The sequence below is a fragment of the Blennius ocellaris genome (genome assembly GCF_963422515.1).
Source record: "Blennius ocellaris genome assembly, chromosome: 12".
NCBI classification, from domain to species: Eukaryota; Metazoa; Chordata; class Actinopteri; order Blenniiformes; family Blenniidae; genus Blennius; species Blennius ocellaris.
The window spans coordinates 6,354,190-6,368,532 of NC_137661.1; the positions used below are offsets into that span (position 1 = coordinate 6,354,190).

Sequence of the window (14,343 nt, forward strand, 5' to 3'; positions counted from 1 at the left end):
TATATTTTGTATTATTTATTTTTTAATTCACACATTGTGCATATTAGTGTGTAGAACATGTAACATTCAAGTATTATGGTTTAACTGAGAGTATTTAGTTAGTAAACTACAATAATAATTAAAAGCAACCACATAAAAACTAATTGTATTAGAAGTAAAAGTAGAAGTAAAATATTAAGTCCATTAGTTAAACATCGTTTCAACTGGGTTGTAATCCAAATATTTAATTTAAAAACAAAATTATAATATTATGTTATATTGTGATTTTTTTAAAATCACATTACAGTAGTACTTGATGCAATATTTTACTAAACACACAATTAAATATGAATCACTGCACCCAGAGGGGCAAGCCGAGCTAAACCCAATATATAAAAAGCCAAACATTAGTAACACAAACATTGAATAAAGTGTTTCTCAGATTAAATAACCGATCAATAACTCAAAATAATTAGAATTTAAAATTATATGTATAAAGTTATTTATATTGTGTGTGGATATAATATTAGGAAAGTATAGTGGACATTTTTTTTTCATTGTTTTAAGGTTGGGAGTTTGAAACTTCCCAAATTATCAAGAGACACATAATTTAAAAGGAATAAAAATCTCAGCCAGATTGTAGTATTTATTTTCCTTTCTCGCACTGAAACGATGACAAAGGCTTATTGGTGGGAAACATTTCGAGGAAACTTACCTTTGCCAAATGGTTTTCCAGCTACCGTTGACACACACACACACACACACACACACACACACACACACACACACACACACACACACACACACACACACACACACACACACACACACACACACACACACACACACACACACACACACACACACACACACACACACACACACACACACACACACACACACACACACACACACACACACACTCATGGAGGCCATCAGCCAAGGAAAAGAACAATCTTCAAAGGGCAAGAGCGCCCACTATTGTGTAAAACACACATTACATCAGTAAGACACAAACACGTCCAGCTCTTTTCAAATTAAGTAACATTTTATTCATTTACAGGAAACGAAAGAAAACACAAAACCAGTGTCAGAGGAGAAAAATGTGCTATTAAATTCTACACAATTAAAGCAAATAACATTTTAAAATGCTACAATGTTTCCATACAAAAACAACACAACAAGTGTTTTGAATTAATGAAAAATGTCTGTACTCCCTTATATTATATACCTTCAGAAATGTATATTTATTGCTTTGGTATGACGAACATCACTATTATTCTCCTGTGTCACATTTGAATTGCATATCCGTACGTCTCCATTATTGGAGGCATAAAGTCTTCAGTCTCTAAAAGTCAGTAATCACCCATCACATCCTTTGACATTTCAATAATTAAATGGAAATTTACACAAACAAAAAAAAAGCACCAATAAAATGTCTAATGTCCCGCGTGTGCGCACGCACACACACACACACACGCACACACACACACACACACACACACACACACACACACACACACACACACACACACACACACACACACACCAATCTGTTGTCGTGAAGAATAATAAAAGAAAACTATGAACAATAAATAATTATGTAATTCATACACAGAATTTCAGTGGTTTTTTTCAAGTTTATCACTCAATATGGATGAAATAGATTAAAGCTTTGGGCTGAGATTAAAATGGCTTTATATTCTATTAAAGAATAAAGACAGAACATCAAAAAACACATTCTTTGGTATTATTTATCGTAGATAAATAATATTTCTAGTAGAATTATTTATAGTCGAAGTTCTTATACAGTATGCACAGAAATCAAATGCCGTAATTATGTTTTATAGTTGTATGGTTAGTTATCTATTAATGCTATATTTTAGAAATTATTACATACGTTCTATGTAATTTTGAGTGAACTATAATTGTGGCCTACATAGCACAAATATATATTTATATATATATACCAGCTCCAGAGAAAAAAAGTATTAATAAACAGACAAACATGGCTTCAATTGACATAAAAAAATAACAGTGCAAAACACAATGTCCTCAGTGCAGAAGGTAGACAGACTGAAGGTGCAGGACAGGAACTCCCACTGAGTAAACAATTGAATAAAAGATACAGCATGAGAAAGAGATGCTATGAAGTATTTAACTTGCTAAAAACAAAGAAAAAAAACATTAAAACATAGTATTTCACCATTAATATACAGCAATAATGAGCAGTGCAATAAGCTATATGGTTCAATAATGCAATAAAATCAGTGTCATACTGCTATATTATCCTGTGTATATATTTAAGTGTATATATTATGTGTATATTTTCTATGTCACTGCTGCACTTTCTTGGCTGACTTCTTTCTTATTTTATATCATTTCTACCCTTTTTACCTTGTAAACTGCAACTCCATCAAATACACAAAATGTGTCCCCACAGGAACAATAAAAGTATTTCTTATTTTATCTTATTTATAGCAGTGGATCTCTAAATTTCCCACAATGTGTACCATCTGAGAAAATATCCAGTTCTCTACTTTTATTACTGACCTGAACGTACAGTAGCAGAGGCTTAACCCTGTTAGCGGAGGACTTATTACCTGAAACATATTTAAAACATAAAGGTCGTGTGTTTATATTTATATAAACATATATATTATTAGATTTATATAAACATATGACCTTTACATTTAGTTAATTGTCTTTCTGCTCACTTTTATTCATTTTGCTCTACAATTGTATTGTTAAAAAAAATATATAGATTTTTAGTTAAGAAAAAATAACGAAAATGAACTTAGATAAATAAATAAACAAACAAATTAATTAATTAATGTGTTCTTAGTTTCGTACTATTTTGATCATTTTATATATTTTCCCCAAAAAATTTAAAGAAATATACAATGGTGATTTGCCTCAACACACCACTAGAGGGAGCTCGACAATCACGGATATTTAAAAAAATCCGACTGTACCTTTTATAGTTTCGTCTTTCATTCACACCTGCGGGATCAACAGCTCTCTGTATTGTCTGTTTGCTGGTTGACGGGAGGCACCAGACGTTTGAACGAGACGGCCAACATGACCTGCATTAGGGACACACAATATATCAGCATTAATGAAAAATACAAACCCTCCCCGAAAAACAAGGAAAAACATGAAATTAAAGAAATATGCAACAATTATTTGTTTGAAAAGACAAATATTTAATTTCCTCTTGGACATCTAAATTAATGTTATAATGGAATCGACAGTAGACGTGAATTTTAACTGAATAACTAACTTTTGGAACAAATAAAAATATTCAAAACAATGAGGACTAATTAAATTAATCTGATGTACAAAAGCTCTCCTAAATTAAAACAATGACAATTAATAGAAAGATGAAACCAAAAACACATCCCCCCCCCCCAATCGTCACTACTATTTTAGCACAAGTTTCTTTTATCATGATCATCATATCAATGTAATATTTTCCATCTTCATTCAAGCCTGGCATGCGTTCAGTCAGTCTGCACGCTAACGAAATGTACAGATGTGCACCTTAATGTACCGTCAGTTCTCTTTGCAGCAACACTAACTCTGGCGTAATGTCTTTTTTGGTTAAAGCAATGTAAAATAATCACGCAAAACAAGAACAGGGGGGGCCTTTGAAGAAAGTCTCATATTAATCCAAAAATGAGTCGGAGGAATCATAACATGGGACTTATTTTTACATTTTAGAAGTGCATGCTCCCCGCAGTCTCAGACACACAACCAATGTTTTGCTTTCTTTGTCACTAATAGTGGAAACGTTGTGTTGTAGTGCTGTGGTTCACCCAGGCTTCATTACCAGCATTACAAGCATGTTCTTATGCTTGTTTGTTCGCTAATCCAAGAGGAGCTGCTGGCTATAGCTGTCAGCTTGAATCTTCTTTTCTTGACTTTAAACCCTTTTTCTGTGGTTTGTTTGTTGCTTATTTGTTCCCATTAGATTCATAAAGCTTAACAAAAAAATATGTGCACATAAAAAAAAGAACATAATCCCATTGTGATTTTGACTTGGAGCAGAAATGAGATGAACATTTATCCAAATAATGAGGCACCAATAATAACCACTCTGAATGTAGTGTACATGAACAGTGAAGTCAAAAAGAGAGAATGCACTGTTTTTTTGTTATTGTTTTGTTTTGTTTTGGGGTTTGTTTGGGTTTTTTTTTTTTTGGGGGGGGGTTTAATGCAAGCATTTTTTATTTTACACACACACACATATATATATATAAATTATATATATATATATATATATATTAAATATACATATTTTTTATTGTATTTTATTTATTTAGCTTTTTGATGTTTACTCCTGTAATCTCGTCTCTGCTTTCCTTACCGTCAGCAGCACTAGTAGTCCCATCATGACGCCCATCATAACGTACATATCATTCGTGAGACCACCGGCCCACAAAGGGCCCAGGATGGTAGCGAGACCCCCCACAGAGCGACGCACCCCCTGACTGAAACCTGCAGTGACAGAGAGACACGCGTAAGAACTGGACAGATAAAAGAAGTTACCGCAAGACTTCAAACAACAGTTCAAACACACAACAAATTAAATCAAACGAGAGAAAAACTTCAAGTTACACACTGAGGTTAAATGTGATGAATTGTTCTCATGTGGCTTTTGTGCTTTGTGGGGAAAAACAGCTTTCGTGGAACTATGAGGAATTACAACTAAATTATTTAACATTTTTAGACATATATTCATGTTATTTAGTTCATGTTATTCATCAGAATAACTGCATTGAAACACCCTGAATAATCCACAGCAGTCAGAACGACCAAACCTGATGGAACGTGTAATGCAGTTGCATGTCCACTAAGTGGTGTAGTTTTTCATTTTCACCTTGTGTTTTCTCAGAGGTAACTTTGGAGAAGAGGGAGACTTGGGCCACTGCTAAAAAGGGCAACGTTGCAACCTGCAGAAAGAATCCAATGACGAACTCCGTCATCTGCCATGCAAATGTCCCTGCAGAAAACACAGAGTTCAACAGAAAAATAAAACACACAATAATAGTGCCAGTCGGTACAATACTGGACTTTTATGAGGATGCTCATTCATCACTCTGGTTGACAGAAGAAAATAATTTCACATTAACCATCATCAATGGAAACATGTCTTACAAAAATAAATAACTGAATACAAAGGAGTAAGAAACAATGAAACATATTGAATCTCACACGTTTTGCTCTTTCTCGATTTTAGACAATAAAAGAATCATCTGTTTTTGATCGATATCAACCCAGTATGCACCACTATATCAAATTATAGTGACGTTTTGTTTGTCATACCTAAATAGTATGACTTTTGTTTGGTTAAGATTCAGTGCTGCATTGTTTACATCATGTCACATTTTCAATGTTGCTACTTCTGTATTGATCTTCTATCATAATGCTTGGTAATTACTTGAAAAACAAAAATACTTGTATTATCAAAGAGGACAGTCTGTCCACAATGACTGAGGAGACAATACTGACCCCTGCTGGACACTATAAGCAATGTCCTAAGATGCTTCACTGGTAATGAGCCATATTTTATCTGGGGTTTTTTCTTATATTTTCTATGTACGAAATATAACAAAACAAAACAACAAAAAATACCTAACAGTATCACATATTGCCAATTTTACATGTAATTTAATAATACATGTGACTTGTTTTACAAGAGCCCTTATTCATCACATTTAATTTTCTTCCAATAAATAAGTAATGTTTATTTTAAACATCATACACATTTTTATTATAGTTTCCTTTCCTCTCACAATATTAGTTTGATTTCCTGCCTCTTCAGTTCTCTGTCCTAAAAATTACACTATTTTATATTTCAGAATCAGCTTTATTGGTCAGGTATGTTTTACATACAAGGAATTTGGCTTAGGCAAACTGTGCACTCTCTGTACAAATGTAAACATTAAATAACAACAATAAACAAAAAACATGAAGAAGTAATTAAATACTAATATGTAGAGGACGAACTCAGATAATAGATAACAGTGCAGTGGTGAGTAGTGCAAGATGATGATGATGTAACATAAGGTAGTTAGGTATTTACATTATAGAGTGGTGTAGATGGTTATTTAAATGAAATAATATACATATAGGTACAGTCACAGTTCCAGGTTATTCCATCATGAGTGCTTTGCATGTCAGCTGTCTCCATTGTGTGTGTGTGTGTTCAAATAGTTTGCTGTTTGAGTGTCCTGTCCTCCATACATCTATTTGCTTGTTGCTGTCTGTCTATCAGATCCTTTTCTCATTTCTCATTCTTTTCCCACAACAGGAACAGACAGAAAACCACCTCTGATCCTGGTTCTGCAAAGGATTGTGGGTCTATTCTGCTTGCTCATGTGGAATTTCGGGGGGCTTCTACTCTGTAAGTGCCTTGAAATGCCTGTGTGGTATTTGGCACTATAGAAATAACACTGTATTAAATAGTGACGGTTATCAATTATAGTCGGTAGACGATCTGCTAGTCCTCCCCTGTGCTCTAGATTTTCCTCTTCCACCAGGTCAGTGTCCTCAGCTGAGGGGCTGATAAACGGGTATTTGAAGTCACATAGACACACAATTGTAAATCACGCCCTATCTGAGTGGAAATTGCGTGAAAGAGAGATTAAGTGATTCGTCGAGAACGGCCAGATTGTGTGCAGACTGGGTCAAGTAAGAAGCGTCTCTCTGACCTCGTGGGTTCGCCAGGAAGATGAGGAACCAGGCACAGGCCACATTGGCGAGGCCCAGACCAATGGCGAGAACCACTCGCTCCTCGACGCAGCGCGTCAGCCAGCGTACAAACACAAAGCCAACGATGATCACCAGGCCACCGAGGCAGTACATGAAGCTGTTCTCCAGCTCCCCAAAGCTGAAGCATCTCTGGGTGAGCGGCGTCACCATCGTCTGAGGAGAGAATTTACATTTGCATCGGGCTCAGTCCTGATAAGTAACAACATCTACCACTGGGCAATATGGCCCATGGTCTGTATTTGCATGCAAGAGACAATAATAAGATGTTTTAGTTTGTGTCTGTCCTGTACCTCCAGCACAGTCTGATTGAAGAGGATAATGAACTGAGCAGCCAGCAACACGACAACCTCTTCTCTCAGGAACTCTGGTGCAAAGAGAAAGCCAGAGGCAGTCAAAGAAATGAGAAAGAAATGGGGGGGAAACAAAGTCAGCCGTCAATGTCAGAGAAGACAAATGGGGAAACGAGACAATATCTGAATAAGATTAAAGTCAATATAAAAATTTAAATAACCACTTTTAGCCCTCCGGTGAATATATGAGTAAAACAATGAAGCAGTGAGTTTGCTCACTCACGACGTCTTTGCATTGAAATGTTATTTCATATTCCAGCCACTGTATTCTGACAATATTTGTTATTGATATCACCCTATTTAAATACTCAAAATTACTGGGGGGGGGTCATTACTATCACAAGCTTCCATAGATGGGTTGAAAAAGACTTTATATTAAATCTGTACTCGAAATCTTTGTTTTGTTTTTTTTTTTAACAACAGAAACAAATAAATTGTGGATCAAACAGACAATATCATAAGTGTCACCTTTTAATAATCTTATTTTATACCCATACATGGTCCATGGATTATCTTTGTTTCCATCAATTTCATGTATCAACAACTGACAGCTACACCCACACACATTGGGGATTAAATATTCTCTCCTCTTCTGTTGCGGCACGTGGGATTTTATTTAACATACTTTATTCACTTGTGTCAACTGTGTTCCCCCGTCTTTGTCAGAAATATCATCCCAGACTTCTCATGAAGATGGGAGAACGCAGCTGAAACAAGTCAAAAGGGTATGTTGAACAAAACCTACTCATCTGAACAAAAAAAAAAAGGAAATCCCTATAAACAAATAACAACATAAAGAACCTAATTGAACTACCTTGGGTAATACTGAAATTCTTAAAGGGGTTTGAAGACTCGATGATTTCCGTTTCCACAGCGCGGGGAGATGCAGAAATCCGATCCGCTGAGCTGCTGGAGGCGGACGAGCCCCGGTGGCTGATTTGTTTGGATTCCACAACCGACCCATAGGAGCCCACCAGCTCCTCCGACCCTATTAGTGGCTTTTCCTCTTCGTCACTCTCTGCCTCGTCTTCCTCCACTCCCGGCTCATTCTCCTGCTCGCTGCCTTTGCCTCTCAGACTGGGCTTCTTCTTCTTCTTCTCCTCCTCCGGTGACGGGAGGTCCGAGTACATGAAGGTCACCACCAGTGTGAAGCACGCCCACACCAGGCACATGAAGAGCTGAAGAGAACACGACATTAAGCTGGTTCAGAAGTCACAAGGTTAAAGCAACTATGCTAACGAACGCCAACATGTTTTTAATCCTTACCCCAGGAGCGTTATACTTGTTTACTGCTAAAGGACCTAAATGGAAGTCACATAGCCTCAGGAAGAAGTTGAATCCTGGACCTGCAATAAACACAGTTAGTTCCTCCCATGGATCTTCTAAACATTGACCACGTCTTTGTTTTCTATTGAGTTATGATGCCTCATTAGAGCCCCATATGTAACAACGACCCAAATTGCTCTAAAATATAATGCAATAAAACCTGAAATGTAATAACTGGTTGATCATGTAAAAAGGTTTGACAAGAATTTAAATGTGATCTGTTGAATACTATTTTGTACTGATGACTGAACAAATAGAAAACAGATGATAGAGAACAGAAGACTATAAATAACTTGGGCAACAGCAATCATATATAAACTGTATAAAGATGTACATATAAACAAATAATCATTTTTTTAACTCATTCTATCAGAGTTATTCAAATTGAAGCTGTTCAAGTTCAAGTCCAAACCATAAATCATTGAATCACGCTATGAGGTAATTCAATTATTACACTATTAAAAGGAAAAATATAATCCCTGCCCCATAATGTAATAGTAACTTTTTTTAAGTTTTGTGCTCAGCGTCGTGTTCCATTATTGACCAGTTATTATGTTTTAGGTTTTATTAAAAAAAAAAAAAAAAACCAAGCCTTTAATAAATTGAGCCAAAACCAGAATGGTCATTGATATGTAAAATCATATCAAGTCACAAAAGCACTAACCAATCAGAAGTCCAGCTTGTCGACACGCCATGATGGTAGCAAACACACTGGCGCGGTCCGCGGTGGCAGTGACTTTGGTCAAGAAGCCAAAGATGGACGAGCCGACTCCTCCACCAATACCTGAGGGAGAAAGAATGAAACTATTAAATCACCAAAACGTTACATGTATAAGGTTCTTCAGCACTCCTCTCTATTTGGAGTAAAAAAAAACCTAAAGTTTGGGATTGGAAGTTTGCAGGTTTGAATCCCACTGTGGGTCCTCATGCAAGGCAGTTGCATGAGGACCCACAGTGGGATTCACTCAATGCTCCCAGTATGTGTAGTTAAGGGCGACATGTAGAACATTCACATCCTCAAGGATATCAGTAAAGTATCCTTTCTTTCTTTTGTTGTAAGTGGGTCATAATTTCTTTTTTATAGCACTCATTCTGATTAGGAGAACCGGTTACTATTTGTTGAATACATTTATAAATGTTTTTAAAAAACACTACAGCAAAAGAAACATGTCGACATCTATTTTGAGTGCAAACATGCATGTCTGCGTGTCTGAAAGAGCAAGATAGTTCTTTCCTTTGCTGTCTAATCACGAGATTCAATTGCAATAGAGTCGTTATTCCTTAATATGACTGTTGCTAATAGAGACAATGTGTGGTCCCACGTTGGAGTTTTGCAAATCCACCAGCTCTTTCTCAATAATTGAACTTGTCTGCTTCTATCTTGTGGTTAAATAAGTTGTGGATTTGTTGCGAGCTAGTTTTTTCAGACTATACAATAGGCAAATTTGATTAAAGGAGTAAGTAAGTATAAGGAGTGATATATATATATGTAATATCACAGTCACAGTTAATGAGAATCAAAGGTTTTTGTGTAAATGCCATAGAAAATGAAGGTGTATTTGTCACACTTTTGGAAGCTTGAAAGGCGTGACATAAAAATGGTATAACAGATCAGGTAAAATGCAAAATGGTTTGGTATCAAATGCATATGTTTTAAAGATTAGGTGGAATTGTATGTGATAAAGCCCTTTTATTGATCTTGCAAGAAAAAAAAACACCTTACTGAGACATTATGTGGTATTTTTTGACCAAATTATGCACCTTTTTTCTTCAGTATGTAATCAATCACATGTTAGTAATACTTAACAGACGTTGCTACTGACCTAAATGGTTCTGAGTGACAAACACGGTGGTTCCAGATAGGAGAATATCTCAGTCTACATTTAGTCTGTTTCCCAAAATAATTGTAAATCACAGAATTGAAACCTGTAACTCACCTGCTACAAATCTACTGGAGAGTACAATCCACTTGGAGTAGCCCATGAAGTACATTAAATTACCTGGACGGTGAAAAAGAAAGTGGGATTGGGGAAAGGGTTAGTGTTTACATACGGAGCATATCAAAACAGGGATTTCAAATCACATCAAAGTCCTGCGAAACAGTGTGGACCCACCAGCAATCTGAAACACAACCGCCAGCAGGATTATGCCCTTGGTAGCCTGTGTCCGGTCCGAGTAGAACCCAAAGAGTGGCCCAAACAGCAGCCCACTAAGGCTGAACGCCGACAGGGTCAAACCCAGGAAGAAAGGTTCTGCTTCAAAATTCTGTAAGTACTTCCATATTGTTGGTAATATTACAGCTGAGGAGACAAGAGGTGAGAGGAAGTCATTCATACTGTATCTTATTCGTTGAGTACATAGAAACTACACAGAAACTTCATCACAACCTGACATCAAAGCCTTAAAAATGATGTAACACGTCGGATATATAAGGAAAAAAACAAACAAAAAAAAACATTCTTGCTAAAGATGCATTACTTGAGATATGATGTATCCAAAAGATAACACTCTGGTTCAATTTGAATTCATTAACAAGGTCTAAGGTCACTGGAGAGTGAGTGGATGTGTCGGTTCATATCAAAACTACACTTAACGAAAAACCTTGTTTGTTACTTAATCTATCCATTCAATATTTAAAAAGTATTGTTCCAAATCTGATGAGCAGTACATAAGGGGGAAAATAATCTGTAATATTTAATGAAATGTGACATCCTTCATAGGTTATAAAGGATATACACTATATTGCCATTGAAAATATATCCATTGAATTCCATCCAACCACGTCCATTGCCACAGGTGTATATGATGAAGCACAGAGGCATGCAGACTACTTCTACAAACATTAGTGAAAGCATGGGTCGCTCTTGAGGAGCTCAGTGAACTCCAGCAAAAAAAAAAAAACAAACATAACAAAAATGCATCAGGGTAAAAAGAAAAGACACAAAGTAGCCATTAAACATTTCTGATTAGTGTGAAACCACAAAGACCACATTGTCCTTCAGGGTTGGCACATTGCAGAACTGTGTTAACGTGGAGCACCAGGAAGTACAAGGTGTTCAGTGAATGACATAGACTCTATGATATCAAGCCACACTGAAAAATCCCTTCTTTTGCATATCTCGACGGAACTTTACTACAACATTAATACAACTCGTAATATAAACAACCCACCAATGCCTGTCCGAACCGAAGACAATAGAAAACAAAAACTCTTTTTTTTTTCCACACCTGAAAAACGACCGGTTAACTCAGTTGGTTATAGCGTGGTACTGATAAACTAAAGGTCGCGGGTTCGAGCCCCGTACGGGCAACACTGTTTTTTGCCCCAATAGAGAAATTCAGTTCTTTTTTTTTAACGCTTAAACCTGCTTTCGTACCACGTTCGACGAAGGTGTAAAATCCAATTTTTACTCAAACTAGTCCAGAAGAAGCCAGGTTTTTGATGACGCCTTCCATTGCTAGCGCAACATAGCACGTCTGTTCGATTCTCGCACGAGGCTCTGAATGTTTCCAAGCTCTGTAGTTAAACTGAGTCAATGCGGCTTCAATAAACATGAGTTAAGCGATACGTGCAGCTAAAAAGTGCTGCCTTCTTCAAACTTAACCAAAACTAGATAAAGACTAGATAAAGGTTACCACGATACAACGCAACCTTCTGTAAATGAATTGTTCATATTGGTGACACCAAACAATTCTATGTCCCAACACAGGAGATCTCATTCCTCAACCCACACTCAACTCAGTCAAGCTTTCACATCTCAGACATTTCTATTAACCATCTTTCCTGCATTTACAAAATGTATTTTTCTCCCCTGTCAAATTCACATTAAAAAAAAATCCAGCGACCTCCGTTCAACACGTGACATTTGGTGACACCAATTACAGTGAATGGAATACATTAAAGAGAAAGTGAAACGCCAAGACTGAGTGAAGAAATATTTGAAAACAGATTTTCCAAAGGGTTTGTGGACTGGTGAAATGACAGTGACTCTTGATTGATCGGCACAAAGCTCCAGCGAAGTGAAGGTGGGGTTCTGCTCCATGCTGGTGTCATTAAAAATTAGTTTGTTGGACGTTTTCAGGTGGAAGGTGGAGCTAATATCAACTGCCGGAACTACCGCGAGTTTTTACAGAACACTTTCTTAAAGCAGTGGTACAGAAAAGAAAAGCCTGCATCTTTCCAGAAGACCATGGGTTTTTTCAGGACAGTGAAAGTACCTGGCTGCAGGACCTGCCGGTAAAGACCTTAAATTTAGTTGACAGGGAAATAACATGATCCCTTTTCTCTCCTGACTTCAACCGCATGGGGAAGATAAGGGCTCTGCTTTAATAGGAGGTTTAGAATGAAGGGAAGCAGTAAACCTCTCTGAACAGTCTGGAGGTTTTCGTTGATCATGAACAGATGAAGAAATCCAGATTCTATAGGTGGAACTCTTGTGGCGGTGGGAAATGTAAATGAAATGTTTCATTGCAAATGTCCAGTTCATTATTTTCACTTTAACAGCCGAAAACATTTTTCATTCAGTCGCCTAATATTTTTTCTAACTAGTATTTGCCAATGCTTGTTCCCACTGAGATAGTCTCAATAATACCTGACTTTAACCTTCTTAAATAGTCATGCTTGAACTTTATTAACATTTTTGGATTGCGCAAGAGTGCTATTAATTGTTAGAAATACAACTTGCCAAATAATTCTGCACAGAGGTTAGTTGCAGAAAATACTAATCGGGACACTCAAACTAATATGGTGCAAAACTACAACCCGTTTTAAAATAGTCAAGTCCCTCAAATTCACATTTTGAAAACAAACGTTCGTGATACGTACCGAAAAAAAATACTTATTCATGAAACATCACAAGTGTAGAAGAAATCATTGTTAAGTACCGGTGGCGAAGACGCGCTCCTGTATAATGTTGAATCCCAGATCTTACCATATTCCACACCGTTGAAAAAGAAAATCAGTCCAATAGTGATGAATGTCAGCTTCTTTTTCCGTTGAATATCCATGTCATACACCGCCTGGAGTAATCCTAAACTTTGAGAGATGATTACTATTCTTCAAGACAGATATTCTCTGTCTCTGTCTCTCTTGAGCGCAGCTCATAGAATAATACCAAGAGCAGCGCTTCCAATTACAGCGCCCTGCACGCGCACACCGAGCTCCTGTCAGAAAGCTGAAGAATGCGCATAAATGCGAATGTGCACCATTTTGCTCCTCTCATCGGTAAACGCAAGGCGTCCGCTGAGCCCCGTCAATACTTCAGTGAACCGCCCGGACGGGTTTTTCCTGACAACAAGACGTCCGTGATGTGTGGGACGCGCTCCTGCGTGGTTAAGGCGACTACGTCACTTCCTGTGGGTAAAAAAAAAAATGTAGACGGACTCGTGGAGGGAAAGAAAGATACTAATTCTTTCATAGATAATGGTAATTGAATGAAGAAGAACAAGAAAAGAAAAGACCATCTATGATCGCTTTCTTTTTCTGAGATTAATTCTATAATTACACAGCAAACCGCTCCTTGCACGTGCACCAACCCATGTTTCTAGGAAAGATTGTCAAACGTGTTGCCAAGCAAGCGCATGGACAAATTATTCTATTTATGTCCCTTAAACAGATTCTAAATAATCCATACATTTGTGGCAATGTACTTACAAATTAGCTTAGATGTATATAAGCATCAAAACATTTTTTTTTTATAAAAACAATAATTTTTATTGATTAAGAGTTTATTGTCTTCATCGGCGCAAACACTTTTGCCAGATTTCATCAAGCAAAAAGCTGTTTTCGACCTTCAGCCCTTGATAAGTATATTCGTGAGCAGTGGGGTATTTATTTAGACTCAGTGACTGTAAAAACTCCACTTATCTACAGTGTGACTTAGTTTATCTATATTGTAGCTTTTTAAAATCA

At 36.8% G+C, this 14,343-nt stretch overlaps 1 protein-coding gene across 1 annotated transcript; it reads right to left on the reverse strand.

Moving 5' to 3' along the window:
- Positions 1-1,700: 1,700 nt before the first annotated feature.
- On the reverse strand, positions 1,701-13,468 carry mfsd8l1 (major facilitator superfamily domain containing 8-like 1). Its single transcript, XM_080505860.1, has 12 exons — positions 13,364-13,468; positions 10,547-10,732; positions 10,370-10,432; positions 9,097-9,216; positions 8,373-8,452; positions 7,921-8,284; positions 7,047-7,120; positions 6,696-6,909; positions 4,862-4,984; positions 4,349-4,479; positions 2,955-3,065; positions 1,701-2,081 (listed from the first exon to the last, which is right to left on the reverse strand). Exons 1-11 carry the CDS (start codon positions 13,437-13,439, stop codon positions 2,991-2,993), a joined length of 1,506 nt encoding a protein of 501 aa, XP_080361986.1. The 5' UTR covers positions 13,440-13,468; the 3' UTR covers positions 1,701-2,081; positions 2,955-2,990.
- Between the last annotated feature and the right edge of the window lie 875 nt (positions 13,469-14,343).

What these genes read in the sequence shown, in the direction of transcription:
- mfsd8l1 (XM_080505860.1), bottom strand. Translation starts at nt 13,439, where the DNA reads ATGGATATTCAACGGAAAAAGAAGCTGACATTCATCACTATTGGACTG. An exon ending in TTTCAACGGTGTGGAATATG is followed by an intron (nt 10,733 to 13,363) that starts GTAAGATCTGGG and finishes TTGTCTCCTCAG; the next exon opens with CTGTAATATTACCAACAATA. An exon ending in GAATTTCAGTATTACCCAAG is followed by an intron (nt 7,121 to 7,920) that starts GTAGTTCAATTA and finishes TCTTTGCACCAG; the next exon opens with AGTTCCTGAGAGAAGAGGTT.